General features: G+C 40.2%; 1 protein-coding gene across 1 annotated transcript in view; it reads right to left on the bottom strand.

Annotated features, from left to right (window-relative positions):
- Positions 1-26,741, bottom strand: part of FMN1 (formin 1) — a 414,557-nt gene that overhangs the window by 187,736 nt on the left and 200,080 nt on the right. Inside the window, 2 exon segments of the mRNA XM_004751031.3 lie at positions 91-241; positions 4,694-5,466. Of these exon segments, the coding sequence (XP_004751088.2) occupies positions 91-241; positions 4,694-5,466 (924 nt within the window).

Genomic DNA, 26,741 nt, shown 5'->3' with positions numbered 1-26,741 from the left:
AAACATTTCTGGAAAACAGCAAACCAGCAGCACATAATGAATTCTCACATATGACCAAAAAATACAATGAATATTATCATCATTCAGTACCTTTTTGACCTTGTTCTTTTTCTCATAGGTCTCTGACAGAGGTTTTTTCTTCTGCTGAGTTGTGTCTTTGGAGAATAAATACTCAAATTCACTAGGATCCCGAATATCAGGTTCTTCTAAGGAATCCCATAAGGTCGGTGTAGCATTTTGGCTTAAAAGAGAAAAATGACAAGTTAACCATTAAAATCAAAACAGAAGGGAACAGAATATAATGAAATCTCTAGTTCACTTTATAACTCATTTAAGATACATATATATATATATATATATACACATATATATATAAAATGTCTGTATGTTTATAAATATATCTCCTCCTAAAAAAGCTTGAAGAACGCCTTTTCATGTTACACTTTTTTTTCTTTATGTCAAGATATACCACAGAACATCAAAACCAACACCCATTTTCAAAACCGAATGACCACTAGAAACAATCAAAGAGAGAAAAGAGAGATCTAGAGAAACCATGTGGGAGTGGGACCAGAAATCCTGGGATACACATGATTGAAGCCATATAAGCTGTTCTTCCCTTAGTCTACGGCGTTTCCATCATGGGTAAAAATGGACATCATATAAATGTTGAAAAGATAACCAATTCTGAGATATTGATGGGATAATTCTTAATAAAAATTCTTAAAAAGAATAAAATTGTATACCTTCTAGTAAGATAAAGATTAACCCTTTCTTTGGACTTTTTCTTACACTTCAAAAAATCATTTTTAGGATTCCTTCAGGTCAATTCAGGGTAAGATCCATAATAATTTGTGAATAGACTGAGCCCATTTACAAATACTCTGCCTTCACAACCGTATTTAACAATGAAAGCAAAAATCTTCATTGTACTGGCCTCCACGGGGCTTTCCACCAAAGCAGACATGGGAAGGCTGTACATTTTGTTTCTAGGGTTTGGGTTTTTTTTTTTTTTTTTTTTTCAATCTTCAAAACACAGGGGCACTAGTTGAGAAACAAAGAGAAGAAGATATGGAAAATCAGGTAGAAAAGAACTGCCTCTGAGACCAAACTTGGAAGGGTTACCATCCAGGCTTCCTACAGCTAGAACACATTTTCCCCCCAAGTGTCTACTTCCTTATTTTTAAACACTCTTAATATGCATAGACACAAAAAAATACAATGTTTCATCTATACATTCATTGTTTTTCAAATATATTATATATGATCCATAATATCTATACGTACCTAATCTTGTTTTAATATGTATTTTCTCCATTATTGAAAACTAAAAGAACTATTATTGTATGGAGAGGTCCACAAAATTTTGGGGTGCAAAAAGGCAATTTTCTTATTCAAAACAGTTGGGAAAACTGACTTCTCAGATCTGTGTGTCCACATTTTCTACATGTCCCATGGAATATAAACATTTTCATCTGTTAGGATTCACTTCTAACTTTTTCATAATATTTGAGCCATTTAAGAGTATATGTGTGACATGTATAACGTATGAGAGTATAATGAATGCCTGTGAAATCATCACCCAAGATCTAGAACACTTGCAGCAGAGTTTATCCATCCAAGTGCTCCTGCCTCAGCCGCCCACCTCTGCCACTCACTTAACTTCCATTTGAAACATGAACACTGTTAAGTGCTTATCTCAGCGGCACTCAGGAAGGGGGATTTTACTAGTAGAAGAGAACCAGGGCATTTTGGAGCATGCAGCCTGTTAAGGGCTGCTGGTCTGGGCTTCATGAATGTTCTGGGAAGCGGAAGAGAGGGTGTGTAGAAGGAGGTGATAAGATACAAAGGGGGAGTTGTTCAGACCCATCCGTCTCCCACCCCCCATCCTCCAACCCTGCACCTGTACTGCTTGGACCCAGCTCCAAGGACTCTGAGCTTTAGGTTCATATGAGTAGGCAGCAACTCACTCATATTCTAGAGTAAATTGGCTTTGATAGGCTGAACACTTCATCACCATTTACTACATTGTCTCTATGGAAAAGGCATGTTCAGTAATGAAAAAAAAAAGAATCTTGGACTACTACCTGTCAGTGAGTTGGGGGCAGCAGGCATTTTGTGGGGCAGTCACAAGGCCTCTCTCACAGACCAGCTCATCTGTTATAATGGTCACTTCCTCTCTGACCACTGAACATACAAATCTAGCTCACAAGAAGAGGAAGAGGAAGGCAGAAGAAGGAGGAAGGAGGGACTGGAGAGGGAGAAATGGCAGAGGCAGGAGGGAGATGGGGAGGAAGGAGGAGAAGATACTAGAAAATAGATAGTTGTTAGGAAACCAAAAAAGTAGATAGATGAGGATCTCTTTTTCTTTAACAAAATATCTCTTCCCTATTCTAGAAGCCACTAAACAAAAAGAATGCAAAATGGCAAAAGCTAAAAATCAGTTCATGTTAGTAGTGAAAAGCAATCAAGTAGGTAAAAGGCAGTAGATATAAAATGGAAAAAAAAAATCTTATTTTACTCCTGGGTCCCCGGAAGACCTAGACCAAAATTTACCGTGCATGCATTAGACACAGCGCTTACTCTTCCGCTTGGACAGAAAACTAAAATACCATTTCCTCTCTTTTTTAAAAAAACACACCCAAAATAGTTTTAGTTCAAAAATGAACACTACACGGAATCTCTACAGCCTTTTAGTTTAAAAGAAATACTCATGGTCTGAGGGTACAAAACCGTTTTGAGGGACCCATGATAAAAGACACTAAATGTGTGGTGCAGAGGGAAGCGGCTATCTTGCAGTCCTCATGCGGGAAACTCAGTACATCATCTATTTTTTGTTTTGCTCAGAACTGAAGTCCTAACCTTATAATGAAATTAATAAGAGCCCGAGGATGTAATTGTTTTCTTTCTCAAAATGGCCAAAAACATAAGGAGGGAAAAAAATGATGATTATCTCCAGCCTGACTTGGTCCCACCTTGAACAGTGGGCAAAGGGCCCATATCTCCCAGCGGTACTGTCACACCACTGCTGTGGTCTAGGATATTGGTTGTTTACAGAGTCTTGAGGGGAATGGAGTGGAGGCAGGCTAGTGAGGCACAGGTGTGGAACAGTTCCATGTGCTGTCGGAACACACGACCCCAGGGCTGACAGGTGGGATTCATCACTCTGGAATGTCTGTACATTAATTTGAGAACACTAATAAGGGAACACAGAACCATATAAAGATTCTGGGAAACAATTTCTTAGGAAATGTCATCTAAGTTTTGAATGAGACAAAAAGGAATACTAGTACTATAGCTATTTTGGGATCTTCTTCCTTTTTTTTAACCATTCATTTGGGAAATAATAAGTCATCTGCATTTAGAAAAAAAAAGTATCAAGATTCTCCAAACATAAACTCCTGGTCCTTATTTTTGGTTAGGAAAGGAGCCAATATGAAGCACATAATCAACTCAGTTCACCATATGCGTTGTTTATAGTGATTTCCTCCTATAGCAGTTTCCAGTTGCTTTATAATTGTAAATTTCATGTTATGTTGTTTAATATCCTGCCTTCCATATATAAAATGTTAGATAAATTGAAAGATTCACTACCACACACTGATTTGAGGAGTAAGTTCAAAAATGTGTGTTTAATGGGACGCCTGGGTGGCTCAGTTGGTTAAGCAGCTGCCTTCGGCTCAGGTCATGATCCCAGCGTCCTGGGATCGAGTCCCACATGGGGCCCCTTGCTCAGCAGGAAGTCTGCTTCTCCCTCTGCCTCTGCCTGCCATTCTGTCTGCCTGTGCTCGCTCTCTCCCCCTCTCTCTCTCTCTGATAAATAAATAAAATCTTAAAAAAAAAATGTGTGTTTAAAAATGTGTTCTCTATTTGCTGTCCTTCACAAACAAATGAACTTCAAATCTAGAGATTATCAAGAAGCAACTCAAGATCTCTCTCACTGTCCTCTTGACAGACTTTGAAATGAGGCAGAAGAAATTAAATTCAAATATGTTTGAATGGAAGTTTCCCACCAACCTATCTTCCTGCCGCACAGACCCAGCTTAACAAGCTATACAAATGTTAGATGTGTTCTACTGGCTCCTTCTCTGAGCAACAGGGTTTAAGATGTGAGGATATGAGTTAGGGGAATGAGAGTTCAAGCAGAGATATTCTATTTTTTGACTCCCTTTTGTGCTAAAGAGCTAAGGACTCAGCTATGTCTGGCTCTTCTAATAAAACCTGAAAAATTACACACACCTGGTAAGTCTCCAGATCATAAGACTGATGATCCCATCGTAAGACAAGAAAGATATTCTAAAAATCTTCAGTGAACACAGCTATAGGTCCAGGCTCTATGTCTGTCTGTGTGCTCACTTGCTACCTGTAGGCATGTTCGAGAAGGCTCTGACTTAGACCAGGGCTCTTCTCTAAGAAGGGTCTGTAAAATGGAACTTTTATCTTGGAGAAGCATCTGACATTCCAAACACTGTTCCTCCCCGCATCAGTCTACGGCAAATACAGACAAGACCTGGTAGAGATAGACATTCTCCCTCTCAACACTCCAACCTTGTTTATCCAAGGTACTCACTATACGGCATCTGAGAAATGAATGTCACAGTACACAGATATCCAGTGGGTAAGAATAAAACGTCACTTGGGCAAAATCCTGGGAATTCACAACCTGAGAACGGGCTGGGGGAGTTGAGCTCACCTTTTATCACTTATTTGTATTCTAGTCCAGTACAAAGGCTTCATGGGGCAACTCGGCTCAATGGCTGGCTTCCGAGGACACTGGCTAGAAGAAGGGCCAACTCCGAAGAAGAGTCCAGGAGGGGGTGGGGGTGCAAGTCCTGGAGGTGTTGGAGGAGGAGGAGGCCCCCCACTGGTGGGCAGAGCAGGGGAACTAGGAAGTGGTGGTGGAGGAGGAGGTGGGGGAGGAGGGCCGGCACTCGGAGGCAGAGGAGGGGGTGGAGGAGGTGGCGGTCCAGCACTCACAGGTGGTGGCAGCGGAGGTACTGGTGACAAAGGTCCAAGTCCAGGTGGGAGGGGAGGAGGCGGAGGGGGAGGGGCGACTGCTGGGGGTGGTGTTGCGGGAGGTGGAGAGGATGCCTTCTGCTGACTTGGTGAGAGGCCTTCTACAGACTGAAGTGGTCCATGGGCGTCTTTGTTATCATTTGGGGGAGAGAGCTGACTCAAAGAGGAGATAGTCAGCTTTTTGGGTATTATCTGGTTACTTCTGATTGTCTTGCCTTCACCTTCACAGGGTTTGAGAAAAGTCTCTCTGTCTGTCTGGATGCACACATTTCGGTAGGTCTTTGGAGGACAGTCATCACCTGTGGAGATACACGCATCTTTCATCTCTTCACGTCCTCCTCGCCATCGGTGTTCTGTCTCTCGTTTGAGAGTTTCGATGGTGTCTTCTAGTCTTGCTGTAACCACTGCGTGCTCCCCCCGGATGTGAAATGCCTGGAGTTCAAACTGAGCCTGTAGAAAAGCAGTGGGAAAAAAAGTAAACAATTTATTTAAAAAAATAGATATCTGAAATAAAAGCTTCAATACCATCCCTGTGCCACCGCAGCCCAGCCCACATCAACACACGGAAACACAGAGATGTTCTTTTGAGGATCTTACAAAGTATAAAATTTCACTTTATGAATTTTCCAAAGACTTAAACCATTGGAGTAGAAGCATAATTTCATCCAATCTGACCTCATGGGGGAAAATTACCATGGGTTAAGGTTTTCAGTAAAACTGTTCCCTAAGAATTTTCACCCTGTTTTGATATCAAATGCAAAACAAAGTGTTCATAAAAATTTGAGCATGCTTGAATATATCTTCTATTACTTTTGCTTTGGGTTTGGAAAAAGAAAACTGTAAGAAAAAAAAAATGAGATCCTTCTGGCTATCCTCACAAGTCTCCCTTAGAATACCTCTTCTTTGGGGCTTCTGGGCCAACACAGCAGAAACCAAAGGTACGAGAAGAAGCTATCACACATGTGTATTTTCTAGAAGTTTCCATATTAAAGCTGTCCCTGATCAATATTTGGGTCTGTTTCATAATTTTTCATAAGATAGTAATAAATAAGCAACATAAATGCATAGAAAACGAGAGTTGATTTTCTCACATGTGAACATGGCACCCTGATGCAACTCCAAAAAACCAGGTAAAATCTGGACACCATCCATTTCATGTATAACATAGAGGGTTAGGCACCTGAACTCTGGATTTATACCACCTGATTTGCATCCCAGCTTAGCCACTTGCTAGCTCTACAACCTTGGGCAAGGAACTTTGTGTCTTCACGTCTGAGTCTTCCCAAGTGTAAAGGGAATGACTGTGAGCCAGCTCTAGGGTTTTTAGAAACGTACATGACATCTGAATAAATGTTACTATTAGGTACTGCTGCTAATGATAATATTAGAAGACTGACAGATTTACAATCATTCTTTCACATTTCCAAATAATGCCACCTTTGTGGAATGATGGGCACAAAACCAAGAAAAGCTTTAGCAAGTCTGGATAAACAAGGTAGTACAAATGCAAAAGTTTACCCAATCTTTCAGAAGTTCTACTACCAAATGCCTGAAAGTAATTTCAAGTGTCATTCAACTATGCGATCAAGATAATCAGTGTTTCAACGTCTTGCCCGTCACCATCTCCCCCTCCCACCCCTGCCCACCTCTACCTACAGCCCAGCCCTAATGTCCACAGAATGGCTTGCCAACATGTCAATTTCATGACAATGACTAGTTCAGTTCTGCCACAACAAACTAACTCTGGCTTCTTGTTCCCAACTTTCTTCCGAGAAGGTTAAGATGACATTGATGAGCCAATAATTTTCTTCAATTTTCAACTTCTTAATAATAGGAAAAAGGTGTAAAGACATGTTCCACAGAGAGACTTTCCCTTTATCACGCAACTGACCTGTATCTATAGCAAACACCTTGGTCCCCTCTCACCCCCGTCCCATCTACCTCTTAACCTATGATCTTCTGAAGCCGCTGAAGCTGACACATGTACCTATACGTTGTTTCAGTGACTCTCTTGCTTAGTGCAGTGGGTAGAGCCCAAATCAGCCAGGTTGTTTAACCTCTCTGGACCTCAGTGTTCTCATAAGTAAAATGCAGATACTAACAGATTCCACCTCATAAGGCAGGTGAGAAGTAAATGAATTAATATACATAAAACAACAGAGAGGGAAGTGTTTGGAACACAGTAGGTGGCTCATAGGTTTGCTACAATGATTACTGTTTCTTTGTTGCTGTCCCAGATGCCAGTGGCCACATCACCTTGCTTTCAGCTCTCAGCGGGCTCCCTGCACCATACTCTATCCATCTAAAGCAAAGATAAAGATACTTTGTATTTTTTTTAAGAGAGTGTGCTTGTGAGTGGGAGGAGGGGCAGAAGGAGAGGAAGAATCTCAAGCCGACTCCCCACTGAGCAGGGAGCCTGATGTGGAGCTCTGTGGATCTAGATCTCAAGACCCTGAGATCATGACCTGAGCTGCAATTAAGAATCTGATGCTTAACCGACTGAGCCACCCAGGTGCCCCTAAAGGCGAGTTCTTTAATTTGTTCTAGCAGTTGCCCTTTCTCACTGTCTCTTCTTCCCAGCAGAATTTTTGGGGAAAAAACATACAACTCTCACTCGATCTATTTTCTCATCCATTCTCCCTTCAGCAAATCATAATTGACTTCTGCCCCCAGGCCCACACCCCCAACTCATTGAAATCCTGTGATCTGAGTGTTGCATTTGGTCAGCATTTTGCAGTGATCCAGCCGTCTAGGCTACATTGTTAGAGTTAGAGATGCCTTGAAATTCTCCGGCTTCTACCTACCCCCAATTTCTTCCCACTTCTCAGCTCTCTCCAGACAATCTGTGGACTCCTCTCCCTCCATTCATCCCCTAAATGTTGTTCCCCAGGCATCCTGCTTGCCATTTTACCCTTCTCACACTACACAATCTCTCTGAACCATCTTGTGTACTCATAGGGTACAGCAACACCCAACTACTATACACTGTTATTTCCCAAGAGGACCTTAGAGTCATCAATCACTCCAACCACCCTCCTGACTGATCTACCTCCATGTTTAATCAATACTTCATCGAGCCCCACATGGGGCTCTCTGCTCAGCAGAGAGCCTGCTTCCTCCTCTCTTTCTCTGTATGCCTCTCTGCCTACTTGTGATCTCTGTCTGGCAAATAAATAAATAAAATCTTAAAAAAAAAAAAGAACTACAAACAATATCCACGTATTATTTGGGGCGCCTGGGTGGCTTAGTTGGTTAAGCCGCTGACTTCGGCTCAGGTCATGATCTCAGGGTCCTGGCTCTCTGCTCGACAGGGAGCCTGCTTCCTCCTCTCTCCATCTGCCTGCCTTCTGCCTGCTTGTGATCTCTCCCCGTCAAATAAAGAAATAAAATCTTTAAAAAAAAAAATCAGTACCTCAAACTCAACATGTTCAAACTCATCATGAACTCATCATTGTCAAACCTCAATTTGTTCTTCCTCTGAAATTCCTTCCTGCAGTTAATGGCATCGCCATCTTCCTAGTCATCACATTCAGACACCTGGATCTTATACTGGATTTCTTGCTTTCTCTCTCTCATTCCCAGCATATTATTTATCAACAAACCTCACTAATGTCTCTGATTCATTCTCTTCCTTCCATTTACAGTGCCTCAACTTTTCAGTTTATCTATTTCAGTTTATCAGTTTATCCAGAGAATGCCAACAACCACCTAATTCTCCTGACCACAGTTTAGCCATACTAGTTCCAGGACAATATTTTAATAAATGCAGATTTTTGCTCTTTAATATCTCTTCAATAATTGGCCATTACTTACAACCTGACACTGAACCTTTTTAGCATGGACACACTGAAGTCTCCTTTGATCTGTTTTTTTTTGTCAGCTTTCTCCTCTTTTGGCTCCTGCCTCTTCCCCAGATAGGCCCTGGCTTCACACTTACATAGCATCTTGCCTCTCCCAGGACCGTGCTCACTCATGTATCTGGGCCTTTGCAAATGCTGTCTTCTCTCAACACCCCTTCACTCCTGAAAATGCCCAAAGTAAGGGGACAGATCACTAAGCATAGGTTCCATGGGTGGCTTCCTTACAATCTGTATACACCGATATGAAGAATTGCCATATGAGAAAGAAATACCAAATTTCCATATACTCCATACTGATATGTTGGGATTATAATAAGAAACCCTAATAATTGAACCTTTGGCAAAGCTAGTTTTTAACCCTGTTTTCCTCTCAACTTTCTTCTATTAAGTGCCCTTTCCACTTTGCACGTGGAAACTATGTGCTATTTTTACTCTCCTTTACATAGAACCACAGCTAGAAAGACTATTAGCAATTTGGGGAATCAAACCCAAAGTAGAACTTTCAGTCAGATAATCGTGTACTCCTTCCCGGACAAAGTTTGCCCAAGATCCTGGGAATCTTTATGAAATGTCAAGTCCAGTTCCTTTCAGCCAAAACTACAGAGGAGGATGGGCCAAAGGAACGTAATGCTTTTGAACCCTGGTGACTCTCTTTTCAGGCTCCCTTACATTCACATTGAATGTGATGCTCATACATGGGAGAAAAATAGTTATAAACCTTCCATTTTTTCCTAGGTAAATGATCTTAAGGTCATACGAAGCACTAGGAATTTCCCTCTCCTGCTTCCCTCTCTGCTGAAAATCTGTTTTTCTGCATCCATCCCAATATCTCGTTTGAAAGGAGACAGGTGCTGAGGTTTGAGGTCTTCCTCAAGCTTTATCTACCAGATGCCGTCCATGTTTTATCCACCTTCCTTTGCTCGTAACTTTATTGCTTCTCCTGCTGTCATTTTTAAGTGCATCCTCTTCCCATTTGCAATCGCCTAGTGATCTATATCCATTTCCTTCTAAGGATTCACATTCACAACCCTTAAGAGAACAATCCCAATTAAACCATTCTGTTATAATCTTCCTTTTCCGTACTGGCACTACTTTTATTTGTCTCATGTCATGCTTGTCAGCCTGCTCCCCCATTAGAAACACCTAGAGAGCTCTGTAAAAAGTACTGATGAGCAGGGCGGACCATCCTCAGAGATCTGAGATGGTGTCCTTGGGCTGATATCCTTAAAGCTCGCCAGAGAATTCCAAAGGGCATCCAGAGTTGAAATCAACAGCCCCTGTCCTTAATCTTTTCTCTGCTCCAGGCACGGCTGAGACAGGATGACGCCACAGTACCAGTGCACTCTTTTTTGGCAAAGACTTCCACTTGGGTCATTTCAGAAGGTCCAAAGGAATGTGTGTAACTTGGAAAAGCCCCTTCCTGATTCTTACCTGTCCCCATAAGGGGACTACCCCTTCATTACTTATATTGAAAATAGTTATTCTGCACAGCAGAAAAGTCTAAATGCTTTCCATGGTGCCTCATGGCTCCTTAAAACATGGCCTCTCTCTGTTCACTTTTCCAGATACTTCTCTATAGTTTCCCTGTGCCGCATCACTACAGAATCAGCATACATTCAACCCCCACATTGCTATGATTCTACATATGTTATTTGTACTACTTAAGACACCTTTTCTCTTCATTTCTACCTAGCCAAAGCCCTGAAGGAAAACTCAGTCAAGTTCAGCTGAACCTTCTGGCTTAGACTTTTCTTGACTCTTCCTGACAAGAATTTTTCTTTGACATTGCTGCCAAAGAACCTGCTAGGTTCACGTCCCATTATAGTCATTTCTGCTTATCTTCTTTGTAAATCTAAAAGCTCCAGGCAGTTGGGGACCGTGCCTTATTCATGTTTGAACTTCCAGAACATTGCACATTGCTTGGCTTGTTAGTGATCCGGAAATGCTTATGGGATTGAACTATTTCCTTAGTTTTAAATGTCAAGACTTCCTTGTGCCCCTACTAGGCACCTAGACTTGCAGCTTCAAAAAAATTTTTTTAAAGAGAGGTATGGGTGTTCACTTCCTTTTTGAGAGTCCCACACACAACATAAACTATGAGATTTCTTAGCTGCTATTGCCTACAATATTCAAACCCAGGGGTTTGGGGGTTATTTTTATGTATGGGTATTTCTAAAAGTTGACATTTAATTTTAACAACTCAAAATATTATAGATCAGTGCACTTTGCACAACGAGGTTAAAAACTGTTCCCTAAAGTATAAGAAACTACCTAGTAGAATTGAACCACATTTGTGATTTTAATCTGATTAGGGACTGGACTCTAGGCTACTTCCCCAGCCTCCTCAGGGACTGGTCCTTCCTTCCCCTTACCAAATCCTCATTATTTTTTAATATCCTTCACATTACCACTGTTCAGAGATATCATCGAAGGAACACACTGTACTGAAACCTAAGCAACAGAGGGAGACTTTTGCTTGTCTGGTCCCCACAACACATCTGTCAAAAAGAATGTGGAAAAGTGTCTGCTGATGAAAGACATCATGATGGTGCCAAGCAATGTGGAAAAATCATCTGTTAGCATTTTGTTGTTACGAACCATCTCTCCCAGTGCTGCTGCCAGGAGCAGTAAAAATTCAGGTTATCTGCTGTACAACTTGAGTCACTCAGTCTTTTCCAGGGACCCTTCCAAATTCTACAATCGAGATGGGAGCAAGCTAGAATATTCCCAGGGATGGCACAGAAGCACAGTGAAGCTTTACCACTTCAGAGAATTATAGCCTAAGGAGATGGAAGGAGAGAAAGGAGGGCTCAAGGGCATTCAAGTGTCTCAAAGGGTTGGAATTGGGGCCTCAGAGCGCTCAGGTGAAGTGAGAAGACAGTGTGGTTCTACGGCCCTGTATGTAGGCATCCCGGTTTCCGGTTTGTTTTGGAAGGCTGCACAAAGGCTGCAGTAATTGCCCATGTCGCTGGCTGACATTTGTTACTCTAAAAACAAGTCTCTATTAATAAAAAGAATGGCGCTGGGCTTGATAAAATCCCCAGAAGTTAACAATAGCTGGTTTTAATCAACTATTATCAATACTCTTTTTTGGTTCTTATCAGAAAATAAACCCTATCATGTTACAACTAAGAGGCCTTCTCAGGGACACTCCGAAACACGAGGCACATCTGACACAATGATATAATTAGAACTTGCTAGGAGGAATAAATAGAGAGACTGGGCCGGAGAAGGAGTAAACAGGCATCGAAAGATAAAATGGCACTTAAGATGACTTGGGAGTAAAACCCAACACAGGTGCACGGGATGTCGAGTACGAAGTGAAATTACACATGTGTAAAAATGGCGCCCTCTCTGGGAATCACCTGCCATGCTGATGTTCAGTCAAGATAACAAGGGAAAAGAAACCAACGTAAATCAAGTGTGCTGGACCCCGTGCGAGGTGCCTTCAACTCTGTAAGGCAGACCTTCTGGGAGATGTGTTATCTTCCATTAAGACCCCATGCCTGGAAAATGGTGACAAAGAAACTTCGATCTGGCTGCCGTTAAATTCACACTCTTTCTTTCCACTTTACCATTTTTAAACTGATGGGAGCTAAAATAATAGTATTTCATAATTATGTTTGAAATTGAAGAACAGCGGACACACAATGTGACATTAGTTTCAGGTGTGCAGCATAGTGATTCAACAACATTGTGTGTTAGGCTGTGCTCACCACAAGTGTGTAGCTGCCATCTGTCGCCATACAAGGCTTATTACATTACCACTGACTATATTCCCTATGTCATACCTTTCACCCCTCTGATTGGTTTATTCCATTACTGGAAGCCTGCACCTCCCACTCCCTTTCACCCATTTTACCCATTCCCCTCCCCGCCAACTCGTCCCTCTGGTAACCACAGGTTTGTTCTCTAAATTTATGGGACTGTTTGGGTTTTGTTTTGTTTTTTAGATTTGACATATAAATAAAATCACAAATAAAATCTTTCTCTGACTTACCACACTTAGCAAAATGCCTCTAGGTCCATCCATGTTGTCACAAATGCCAAGGCCTAGTTAATTTTTATGGCTGAGTAATATTCCATTGTGTGTGTGTAATATATATATATATATATATCAAGAATATATATATATATATATATATGTCACATCTTCTTTAATCATTCATCTATTGATGGACACTTGGGATGCTTCCTTATCTCTGCCATTAGTTGTTTTTTTTTTTTCCTGTTATTTCTATTTTTAATTTTCTGCAGAAACTCCATACCATTTTTCTATACAGGTTGCACCAATTCACATCCTTGCCAACAGGTGCACAATGGTTCCTTTTCGTCCACATCCTCACCAGCACATGTCGTTTCTTGTCTTTTTGATTCTAGTCATTCTGACTGGTGTGAGGCGATTGCCCATTGTGGTTTTGATTTGCATCTCCCTGATGTTGAGCAACTTTTCATGTGTCTGTTGGCTAGCTGTAGGTCTTCTCTGGGAAAATATCTATTCAGGTTCTCTGTTCATTTTTAAATCAGATTATTTTGGTGTTTTGTTTTGGTGTTGAGTTGTGCGAGTTCTTTATATCTATATTTTATATTAACCCTTATTGTATGTATCATTTGCAAATATCTTCTTTAATTCAGTAAGTTACCTTTTATTTTATTGGTGGTTTCCTTCACTGGACAGAAGCTTTTTATTTTGGTGGTCCCAACGGTGTTGCTTTTGTTCCCCTTGTCAAAGGAGTCATATCTAGAAAAGTGTTGCTAAGGCCAATGTCCAAGAGATTACTGTCTATCTATGTTTTCTTTAAGAAGTTTTATGGTTTGGGCACCTGAGTGACTCAGTCGTTAAGCATTTGCCTTTGGCTGAGGTCATGATCCCAGGGTCCTGGGATCAAGCCCTTCATCAGGCTCCCTGCTCCCCGATCCCCCTGCTTGTGTTCCCTCTCTGGCTGTCTCACTCCATCAAAGAAATAAAGTCTTAACAAAAAAAAAAAAAAAAAAAGGAACTTTTATGGTTTCGTGTCTCACATTTAGGTCTTTAAAATATTTTGAATTATTTTTTATTTTGGTGTAAAAAGGCAGTCCATAATAATTATTGACTAACAACATTACATACTACCTATGGCTTACAATGCATCGGTATTACATTAATGTTTATAGTTATGGCCACAACCTCTGACAAGGCTGGTATCGTAACTGTTTTACAAATGAAGAGGGGCATAGAGACAGTAAGCAAATTGCCCATGAGACAGATTCAAATTCAGATCTTTTCACTTTAGAGCTTTTTCCACCCTATCCCAGATCCTCAGTTATTAATAATCCTTCCCATTTAATACTATGAAATCAGAATGCCAACACAAAAATAGATACTTTCTGACAAATGCTTTCCTTAAAATATTTGCCCTCCATCCTTCTGGAAAAGAACTGGATCAATGGGTAATAGATCTGAAGGTTTTGGTTCCTAGGTAAGTGGGAAGCACTGGCTGAGGGTCAAAAAATCTGGATTCTGCTTCTGGTTATCACAGTCATTAGCTACTTGTACCTCCAAAATAATTTACTTCCTGTAATCCACATTTTATTAATACCTAAAATGAGAGATCTAAAATACTTAGTAAATTTTCCTTTAGTTCTAAAACACTATAATTTTCACACCCAGACTTCATATCTCTTCCTCTCAAAACTTCCTAGAATATAGCTCTGCTCTTGAAAGCTTGATAAAGATTTAAAGCACAATATTGTCTAAGCCATATAAAAAGTCCCAACACTCATTATTAATGCAAATGTACATACAAGTTCAAACAGACTCATTAAGGGGCTCTGAAAACACACCAGTGGCTCAGTTTGCTGTTTAGATAAAGTCATATGTTATTTTTGCAATATGATAGTTATTATAAGGATTCAGGAATATACTTCAAAAATAAACAAATATAACCATGAATCATCATCCAAGGAAGTAGCGGGGAAGTCAAACAGAAAAAGCTTTGAAATCTGGACTGCGGTTCCTACCTGGGACACAAAACAAAACAAAACTTAATTGCAGCCAGAGTGCTTTTGTGGAATAAAAGAAAAAAAAAATCATTACTCACAGGAGGTTCTGGTAATGTTTTATTTCTAAGTTATTAATATCACTAAATGTAGTATAATTCACAGAATAGACGTACCTTGGGATATCCATGACAATGATTTTCAGACTTCATTTTTGCAGAAAGTAATTCTAAACCTAATGAGCAAACCCAAGACTGCACATGGTTAGGCAATAAGCCAACATGCTAACTCCTCTATTAAGAGAAAGGAATTGGAATTTTATGTTGTATTATTATCACCACTGGAATTACAGCTAGTCCAGTAACGTATGTATGACCCACTGCAGAGTACCTGGGAGCTTAGAGGCAATAGATGGTAAATCCTGGTCCTCAATGTGTGACAAACTGAGGTTCTTCAAGTAATTATGGCAATTACTTGAATATTTCCTTCTGAGCTCACACACTGTCTATGAAGGGACACCATCTTATGGTCACTCTATGGCCATGGCCATCCTATGTCCCATAGTATCATTTTGGAAACTGTCAAGTGGATTCCTAAAGTATATTTGCCTCAAATACCCCCAAACTGTGTATTTTTTTCTGGAAGTGAGAAGTACCAGGTCACTTAAATAGCATTATCAAGTGGGAGCACATGAGGAGGGGCTAGCTGTTGAGTTCTGTCTGGTACTAAAAGTAAAGGTGACATGCATAAACTCTGGGATTACGAATTAGAAAAAAACTTTCCACCTCTTTCCCAAAGTCATAGCTCTCTAGTAACAAGAAGAGGACCAGGGGAGAGATTGTCACAAATTCCTACTTATGGACTTACTCTTCACCGTCATGTTATATGAAGAGAGAGACTGGAAATAAATTTTATCTCACTTATACCTAAGTCTCTCTACCATCTAATGTTCAAAAAGCTTTAATGAGCACATATAATACATCAGTTCTTGTGAAAAGTGTCAGAGAAATGCAATACTTAAGAAACAACCCATACTTTGAGACATTCTAGCTGAGAAGAGATATTTGTCAGTTTCAATTTTCAAGAACGCTGAGCTATATGGATTTTACATTTTTTTAAAAAAGATTTTTATTTCTGGGGTGCCTGGGTGGCTCAGTGGGTTGGGCCTCTACCTTCGGCTCAGGTCATGATCCCAGGTGCCTGGGATCGAGTCCCGCATGGGGCTCTCTGCTCAGCGGGGAGCCTGCTTCTCCTCATCTCTCTGTCTGTCTCTCTGCCTATTTGTGATCTCTCTCTCTGTCAAATAAAGAAATAAAATCTTAAAAAAAAAAAGATTTTTATTTCTTTATTTGACAGAGAGAGATGACAAGCAGGCAGGCAGAGAGGCAGGCAGAGAGAGAGGAGGAAGCAGGCTCCCTGCTGAGCAGAGAGCCCAATGCGGAACTCTATCCCAGGACCCTGAGACCATGACCTGAGCCGAAGGCAGTGGCTTAACCCACTGAGCCACCCAGGTGCCTTGGATTTTACATTTTTATTATTGACACATAACATTTCCCTTGAGATTTGAAGAAAACCAAGGTCCACACCAGTTGCTTTGTCCAGCAAACATAACACAGGTTATTCATGTTGCTTCTACTACACAGGAATAGTCCACCCCAGGCCCACATGTATAACTAAACTCCCTGAATAGCAAGGAGGTATTTGGCTTCCTACCTTAACATTTTTGAACAAATGACCAATGATGTGTGCCTAGGCCACAACCACCTTCTCCTTGCCACTTTGAGTCTTCCTAAGGATTAGTCACTTGATAAATCTGCCATTGAATGGATTTAAAATTATAGGTTAATTGACAAGGAAAACAAACAAGAGGGTTTACATGTTTTTCATTAAGACCTGGGCTCTGGCCTAGGACATGTCCTCTAAGGAAACTAGAAGGAAAATGTCTTAAATTTCCCAAAATTGTTCACCCCAGCCAAAAGGCACACTCATTATACAAGATATAAGTTGAGATGCCAGAAAAGGGCTCACAAAATTAAGGATTGTCTTCATTCTCTAAGTAATGGACCCAAGGAGAAATATTTTCTTCTATAATTGGAGAGACTGGGTCTCCTAATGGAAAAAACACTAACATAGTGGTCAGAGTGCTTGGATTTAGTTCAGTATAAGACGGCTGTACAACCTCAAGTTTCCTTCTTATCTCTGGCTATTGTCTTCCTCTGTAAAATAAACAGGTATAAAAAGATCAGAAGGCTTACACACCAGGTGTTTTGGGATCCATGATTCCAGAACTGAGCAGTTCTGCAAACACTAAGTTGAAATGTTATTTTAAAAGGGTATTTAGCTTAAAAACAAAAAGGGCTTTAAGAAATAAAATTATACCAAAAAACCACATTTCAATACTAACAGCACATCTAGTACTAAGGTATTTGGCTTTATTTATGCTTTTCTTTTTGATTTTTCTGGCAATTGGGGAATACAAAGTTTTCAATGACATGTTTTAGGATCTACTCAGATGCTCTGAAGACAAATCTCATTGATTCGGAAAGTTGTGACTCTGCACTGGTCTCTTTCTGTTTTAAAATTAAGTCTTGCACTTATGCATGGAAGTATATTGCTACAGCACAGATACCATATTCAGTTAAGCAGAGCCAGAGCTCAGGTTCATCTGCTCTGTGCAGGCAAAACAGTCTGCTATTTGATAACAAGCAAAGAAATGAGCAGGAAAACAGGATATTTGGGCATTTAAATTTATACTTGGTGCTTTTTGGCAGAGTGATGTGTATGATTACAAATAATTTCAGCCATTCTTAGTTGTTACTAATTCAACTGTAAAAATTCCCTGTGATACATGTTTCAACCTTAGGGATTGTTTTAACTGAATACAAACTTAGGATTTTAAGAGAAAATGTTTTTAACTCTCCATTTTTAACTATATATTTTATAAAATGTGATTCTTGTGACTTTCTTCTAGTAAGATTTAAAAAAAAAGTATTTGGATGTCATGGCTTATTTAATATTCTAAATTTAAAACTCCTAAATTTGAATTCATGTTTCTTAAAAAAGCATCTTCATGAAAACATGTGAGAGGACCTTTATGACCTTGGTACAGGCAGAGCTTCTTTTCTTTTTTTTTTAACTTTAGTATAATTAACACACAGCATTACTTTCAGGTATACAATATATTGATTCAACAATTCTGTACATTCTGTACATTACTTAGTGCTCAACACAGTAAGTGTACTTTTTTTTTTTAAGATTTTATTTATTTACTTGAGAGAGAGAACATGAGAGGGGAAACAGAAAGAGAAGCAGACTCCCTGCTGACCAGGGAACCTGATGCAGGACTCGATCCCAGGACTCCAGGATCATGACCTGAGCCAAAGGCAGTAGCTTAACTAACTGAGCCACCCAGGTGCCCTCAACACAGTAAGTGTAATCTTAATGAGTTCTTAAATATGCCATCAAAAGCACAATCCATCACAAAAATTGATAAATTGGATTTTGGCACAGCACTGTTCAAATAAAACACAGGCCTCAGACTGGGAGAAAATTATCTGAAAAATATGTATCTGACGAAGAACTTGTACCCAGAACATAAAAAGAACTCTGTTAAAACAAAAATTAAGGGGTGCCTGGATGGCTCAGTCAGTTAAGCAGCTGCCTTTGGCTCGGGTCGTCATCCCAGGGTCCTGGGATCGAGCCCCACATCGGGCTCTCTGCTCAGCAGGGAGCCTGCTTCTCCCTCTGCCTCTGTCTGTCTCTTTGTCTACTTGGGCTCTCTGTTTCTCTGTCAAATAAATAAATAAAATCTTTAAAAAAATTTTAAAATAACCTCTCCCTTTCAAAACAGGTAAATGATTCAAATAGCTCCTGAAAGAACATATATGGATAACATTTAAGCAAATAAAAAAGATGCTCAACATCCCTTAACCAAACCACAATGAGATACCACTACATATTTATTGAAAAGGAAGCAGGGGAGAGAGGAAAACTGTCCCATCTGACAATACCAAGGGCTGGGGAGGATGTGGAACAACTGGAACTCTCCTAGGTGACAAATGGGAATGGAATGTAAAATGGCATCACTATTTGAGAAACCAATTTGGCTGTTTCTTATAAAGCTAAATACACACTTTCCATGTGATCCAACAATCCCACTTCTAAGTATTTGCCCAAATGAAATAAAACATGTTAACATGAAAATCCACACACATACATTTTCAGCAGTTTTATAATAATCACACATGACCGTTAATTTTGTGTGTCAACTTGACTAGGCCATTGGGCGCCCAGTTATATGGTCAAACATTATTCAAGGTGTTCTTTGAGGGTGTTTTTAGATGAGATTAACACTTGTATCAATCAGTAGACTCAGTAATGCAGATTGCTCTCCCTAATGGGGGTGGGGTACCATCCAGTCAGTTGAAGACCTGAATAGAACAAAAGGGTTCACCCTCCTGCTAAGAAAAAACTCCTCCTGCCTAACTTCCTTCGAACAGAGACATTAGTCTCTTCCTGACTTGGAATGGAATCATCAACACTCTCTCCTCCTAGGTCTCAAGATCTGGGGCCTTCGGGCTGGAATTATAGCACCCACTCTCCTGAGTCTCCAGCGTGTCAACTCACCTTGGAGATCTTGGGACTTGTCAGGCTCCATACCTGCATGAGCCATTCCTTAAAAGAAATCTCTCTCTCTCTCTCTCTCTCTACACACACACACACACACACACACACACACCCTATTAGTTTAGGTTTTTTTGTTTTTGTTTTTGTTTTTTTTTTTGTTTGTTTTTGTGGAAGACCCTAGTACACTGAAAAAATTGGAAGCCACCCAAATGTTCTTCAACTGGGAAAGGATAAACAAATAGTGGTATATGCACAAAGGTAAAATCTAATTAGAAATAAAAAGGAATGGACTACTATTAGCTGCAACAATATGGATGAATTTCAAATGTGTTAAGAAGCTGGACTCAAAAGGCCACATACTATACGATTCCATTCATATCACATTCTGGGAAAGTCAAAGCTATAGGGACAGAAAAAGCAAGAATGGTTGCCAGGCTTGAGGTCAGGAGAGAGGATGTCTTCCAAGGGACACAGAGGAATTTTTTATGGTGATGGAATGTTCCATGCCTTGACTGTGGTTATGGTTACATGACTGCATGGGTTTGTCAAAACTTGTACTCTATAAAGGGAGATTTTCACTGTGCATAAAATAATCTCAATTTAAAAAGTATTTACAGATTGACATTATAGTAAGTAATATGTATACATTTGAGACTGTAAAATAAATATATACTTGTAAAATGCCACTCATCAGTTGGACTTCCAAGCAAGATTTTGTTTGCAACAAAATCTTCCTCTTCTTGAGAAAATGCATCACAATAGACATAGTGTTAGATGAGTCCCCAAAGCAGCTAAAAAATATCAAAAACAAATATCAAAAAAGGTCCAGCTTCCCTAACATAGAAGTTCAAGATTTTTCATGAATGCCGTAGCATCTTCACACCTGTGGCCCAGGTTGTGGAAATTTCTGTCTTGGTCAGGGCTGGGAGGGGGTTAATGGTGGACCATCTAAGACAGTCCCAACACATTCAGCATCACTCTCACATCCTCACTATGTGACAACATGGCTGAGGAATGAATAATGTCTACTGAGAGCTCGGAACGCTGGGCAGGATGCTCCAATGCCTTTAACACTGTGATGTCTCATGACTTCCCCTGTGTCAATCTCTTTCTTATCACGTTATTTATGACGAGTCTGATTTTCTCACTCTAGTTGTTCACCAAGTATTTTCAAGGATAAAAGATCCTACTTCTCTGCTTCTGTAAGTAACAAGGACCTAATGTCTTCTAGTCCCAGGTCAACTTGAAGAGTTTTCTCTATTAATGTTTCCCTTAACAAGCCTCCAGAACAAGGATCAGGGTATTAGGTTAAAAGTGTGCCTTGGGTTTGTGATAGATTGATAGGTGGTGTCTCTGTGACTGGGGGTGGGGGGCCCACAAAACTATCAAAACAGTCTATTGCATAGTGCAGTTAGAGCAGTTTCCTCCTATACTTACAGGGTCTCTAAGGTGTAGGAGGCCTATTATCCCATCAGTGTTGTAGGCTGCAAACTTATTCTGTAAAACGAGAATGACATTACCTATCTTGCTCCCTAATATACTTTTCATGGAAGGTGAAAGAATCTCAGGATAATGTAGCCAGAAGAAGTCAAGAAAAACTCTTACTAAAAAATATTGCAGAGTTTATTTAATATTAGATACAATTCATAGCAACTAGCTGGGTCTACAGTGCATTGTCAGTTGGAAGCTACTAGCACAACCCATCCCCATCTCCTGTATGTGGGTTGATACATATGCTTAGATGGTGACCTTAGGAAAAAAGGTGAACCTAATGCGGTTAAATAAAAGTCATCCTTTCTTTCTTAATAAAATGCATTAAGTATGAAGGGGTGGGGGGTGGGAGGTTGGGAGAAACGGGTGGTGGGTATTAGAGAGGGCATGGATTGCATGGAGCACTGGGTGTGGTGCAAAAACAATGAATACTGTTACACTGAAAAGAAATTAAAAAAAAATGCATTAAGTAGAATCCAAATGCCCCGAGAATGGACATTCAAATACATTAGAATTGTATCACACAACAAAAAGCTAGGATGTTGCCTATATATAGGATGTATAAGACACAATGTTTATGTGTCAAAATTTTTCTCAAGCAATAGTTCACATATTCATTGACAGGAATCTCCTCTTGCCTACTTACCTCTACCTAAAATGTGCTCAAGTCCTGCTTCTCATATCTGCCCCCTCCTCACAAAAAATGAGAACACCTGCCTCAACCCTGCCCCATCCTCAAGAAAAAAATCTCCCATTATGTTCGTTGACATACTCTAAAAGATTCACAGCTATCTGCTGTCTTTGCATTTTTACCGTACCCTGTGTGCAGTTTCTCAAAATCCAGGCTACATCACCATCATTTTACTGAAAAGGCTCATGAAAACCACACTTAATGGCTCCCTGAGTTACCCACTTTGGTGGATGTTTCCTCATTCTCCTTTGGGACTCTGCAGCTGAACTTGAGAACCACCCCTCTTATTTTCTCTGAGGAGCATAACTCTCGGGGTCTTCTTCCCACCTTGCAGTGACTCTGCCTCCTGCCGCCTTCCCTTCCTGCTTCCGTCTTCCAAATACCTCAATTAAAACAAGCTAAGAGAACTTACGTTTGGTCTCCCTTGATCACAGATACAGTCCTAGAAGCAAGAGTAGCACCTGGTCTGTAAAAGCCAGATAGTTGTTCAGATAGTTGTTGAATAAATGAATTTCCCAATGTCCCTAGCTAAAAAGTCCCTACAGCTATTGTGCCTATAAACCTACTGCAGTCAGTTAGCAAAGGGAAGAGGAAGAGGCAGGAACCCCAAGCAGGGCCCATGCAAAGCCCGTGACAAATGTGATGGTAGCCCCTCATTTGTATGATTACTGATATCTCCCCTTAAATTGGCCCTAGCTGATAAATGCCTATCCAATGTGGGGTTGTGTTCTTTCCAACAAGCCTCATGAAATTCGTAAGTCCAAAGCGTCAGGTCCATCTCCATCCGGACCTGGTTAACTCTGTCTCCTTCAGTGGACTTCCAGACTCTATTACTTTACAGTATGCACAGGTCCTAGAAGAGAGTTGACAAACTGACCCCAAATTAGTCAAAATAAACATTCTATCCCAAAGACATTAATAATTGCCATTATTTTGAATGTACACAGTTATTGGCATGAATTTTTATAGTTCCTAATCATATTTACACTTAAAAACCATTGAGGAAGTCACAAATAGGAGTTATACCACGTGGATTCAAGTGTTAGGATTTAGTTTCCAACCCTCCTTCACGGGGACAGACACCAAAGCGACAGGGAAAGGGGTCCTAGAAATGCCTTGATTGACAGGAAGCCTTGAAACAGCACCTTGGACAAGGTGGGTGACTGCTTTCTTCTTCAAGGTGGCTAGGTTCTTTCTGAGTTTCTGTACATTAGCGATCAAGTTCAATAAACATACCCAGCTACAGACTATCTGGGAAGAAGCAGAAATGTTTCTAGAGCTGTGCTTGCTTCATTTGGAGTCCTTGCAATTGAGATGTATATGGGTGGGTAGCAAACGGGTGACAAAGCACATCTGTAGTGCCTCCTCTTGGAAGCAGAGGGGCCTGGAAGAATGGTCAGGGAATTCTAAATCTCCACCGAGAAGTCCCCCTGACCATAGGGCATCAATATACATCACTTTTAAAAACAGTTTTGGCCAAGTATCACACTGATTAATTTGAGCTCACAAAGATCTGAGGTAATATTTAAAAACCGATCTCTTCCTTGTGTAACCATGGTTTAAGAAAAATGTAAATCCTCTATGTGGGTTTATTTTTTAATCGGGATATTAATTATATATTCCTAAATCCGGGGTGCTCACTGCCTTTAGCAGTTAAGACAATAAATGGGGTTTGGCAGAACATTTACTCTGATTATTGGATGTGTCATGATACTTGGAACATCAGGATGCGTGTGAAATTACACTCGAGTACGACGTACACAATAGCTTGGAAAAGACAGATCTCATTTTTACTTGATTCTTTCCTCCTGGAATACGGACAAACCGCATTCTTGTTTTCCTCCTGCACTACCCCCCAACCTTAGATTAAACTATATTATGTTTGATTGAACCTCATCTCCATAATTTGGGCTTTTTGAAAGGATCGTTGTTACAAGAATCATATTTTTCAGCTTTCCAGTAATTGCACGATATGAATTTAAGTCAGAATTCTTATTTTCTAAGCAATCAAACGTTGAGCATCATTCATGCAATGCTTATAAATAAATGTTTAACTATTCTGTGCAAAGTTGAAATGTCACTTCAGATTTATTTTGACAGAGAGGTTGAGGTGGCTATAATTTTCTCTCGACCAATTTTTCTATTTTAAATGTTATGGCTGCACATATTAATAATGTGAAAAGAAAGGGGCACTATTACCTGAAAACTCCTACATGGTTTCTTCACAAGTCATCCAGAATTTAATAACTATATGCACAAGTTAACGATGATACAGGGACAGCTATGTAAGTCCCTCAAACTGTATGCCTGCTGGAGTGTTTTATACCAACAACGTGTTGCTCTTTCATGGAATGTGTCTATCAGCTACAAGAGCTCAGACCTGCCAGCTTTGGGCCATGCACCCTCCATGAATAAATGAACTGGCTCCAGTACCTGTAGCAGTCATCCATTCCAAATAACTCCAAGCTACTTACACTTAAATACTTAGCTTTCAAGGAAATCTCAGTGTTGGGACTACGACCTTTCCCTCTACACACGTCAGAGCAGTGGAAAGCTTTCTGACTGTGTGCCCTTGATACAGTATTGATACACACATGAAACAGGTTAGAATTGTAGAGGGGTTTGAAAGAAAGGAATTTTGGTTTTTATAAAGAGGGATGTGAAGATCATTTCTCTTGGTCCAAATTTACTATGTTAAAACATACCATAATCTCAACTCTAGTTGTTAAATATAAAAGCAAATGCGTTTCCTTCTCGATCACTTTCTTTTACTTTTCTTTCATGTGCTTTTCATATTTTCATAGGAATGTAACACAGGTAAGAATAAAAGTGTCGGATTAAATCCAAACCTGATGTACCTGTGCATCAGGTACTAAAACTGGAGCTTATAAAGAAGGAAAATTTGTTTTTCTGTGTCTAGATGTAATTGGTTTTAAAAGATAATTTTTAAGGGGCTTGCTAGGCAAAATCCTCCAGCCACATTTACAGTTTCTCAGTAATGGTATTTTAAAAACAATCTTTTGTTATGGGTGGTATTTGGTTGCATGTTGGAGGAAAAAATGTAAAATCACTCCAAGAGATACTCCTGATAGCTGGCAGCCTCTGTCTCTCCACTTCTTCTTCTTCTTCTTCTTCTTCTTCTTCTTCTTCTTTTTTTTTTTTAAAGGCAATTAGTTTGCTAATGAGCAAGAAGTGAGTGATGCTGTAGGAATCCAATGTTTGAGTCTAGGTCACAGCAGAGTCAATTTGGACACTGATCCATATCTCACAAGTCTACAACAATCTCATCTGAAAATTACAAATGAATCTCTCAAGCTCTATTTATAAATCCTGGATGCAATTGGAAATCTTGCAGAGACAAGAGAGAGGAAAGGAGCAGAAAAGTATTAGACAACCTTCTAAAGGTGATAGGCTGGCCAAAAAGTTGAAATTGAATGAGGTATTTCAAAGAGGTGGCCTTATTTTCTTCCAAATGCTTTGCATATTCTTCAAAGACTCATGCTTAATTTGGTTGGTGCATTCAAAGATTTTGGTTTTAAACATGTTCTGTTAACCCTCTGCATAGGCTCAGTACCACCCACTATACATAAGCTGCATGATGGTTTTCCTGCCTACCACTTAAATGGCACTTTCTCCACCTTTGGCAGAGAGCACTGGCCTGGGAGAAGACCTCACTTCTAGTCAAGGTACTTCTGTCAGCTGCCTGCATAGCCCTTTAACTGCTAAGGAGTAGCAACCAGAAGGTGAATCTCCTTGGCTGGTGGATTCTACCGGTTGTAAGGAGCCCTGTCCTCCCGGGAGCATGGTACCTCCTTTAGGGGCACTGAGGAAAGAAAGATGAGAACCATTAACCTTGAATCTAAGATCAGCTCTTTCAGTCTGCAGTTGCTCATTTATGGCTTTACAAATTATCACACATTCAAATGAGTCCAAGGTGATTTCACCTCAACTAATACACCCAATCCTTCACTCACTGTAAGTTGTCTTAACATGCAACATCTGGTAAATGTCCACCTAAGACAATGGGAAACAGTATTCTCGCAGTAGGAAACCATAAGCTGTCAAAATTATCTTCTAAAAAACTTCCAAGAACATAGCTGTCCTACTATAATTCTCCCATGTCTCTACATGTGAAAAATATTGCCTGTAAAATCACATTGATTGAAATCTAATTTCCATGACAAAGGAAGAAAAAGGGAAAATCAATCAGTGGTTAATTTATGCTCTGATGCATGCATTACTGTGAGAGAAGCTTCATTGTTCTGCTATTTATTGAAGGTTCACATCCATCTTATGTTCAGCACTGGGGGTGCAGGAGAGGGACAATACCTCTGCTTTCATGACTGTAATATGAGAAGAAGTCTTGCGCAGGGCTGGAGTCAGGTAGAAAGAGCCAAGGTGACAGAGCAGGGAGCCTTGGGACATCAAGAGATGGTTTCATGTATAATGAGGGCCCAGCAAGGGCTGGGCCACAAAGGATTGGTAAAGGTGGAGGGGCAGATTGTGAATAATCCAAGCAAAAGAAGGCAGCAGGGTGATGGGAAACCATAGGAAAATAGTGGAAGAAAAGACCAGTTAGAAGTTTGAATCTCACTTTAGAAGGTCTTAAATATCATGCTAAGGACTTTGAACTTAACTGGATAAGCAATAGTGAGCCACTAAAGGTGGGTAAGGGAGAGAAACAGCAGTCTCTAAGTAGCTTATAACATGGTTTGAATATAAGCAAGACCTAAGGCTCTAAATTAGAATGACAGCATCAGAGGGTCAAGGAACAAGTGTATGTGAGGGGCCATGGAGCTAAAATGATCATAACATAATATAAGATACAGAAGCTAAGGGTGAGGTTTCTGAAGATAGCTGAGATTTTTGGCCTGGACTTTCACTCTTAGGAGAACAGTGGAACTTTAAATATATAGGGCAACCCCCCAAAAAGACTGTTGTGTGCTGTGTTTAGGCTGGATGGGGGGAAAGTCAGAAGGAGAAAAGTAGGCAAGTCTTTTCAACCCTGGGATTATAAGAATTTTTGATGCTGTGGCTTCAGAAATTTTAAATTTTGAGATACTGAAAATAGTTCCCCA

Source organism: Mustela putorius, unplaced genomic scaffold (assembly GCF_011764305.1).
Source record: "Mustela putorius furo isolate JIRA1106 unplaced genomic scaffold, ASM1176430v1.1 tig00003898_pilon_pilon_pilon, whole genome shotgun sequence".
Classification (NCBI taxonomy): domain Eukaryota; kingdom Metazoa; phylum Chordata; class Mammalia; order Carnivora; family Mustelidae; genus Mustela; species Mustela putorius.
Note: the sequence above shows the minus strand (reverse complement) of the source record. Positions and strands in the feature narration are given on the sequence as shown.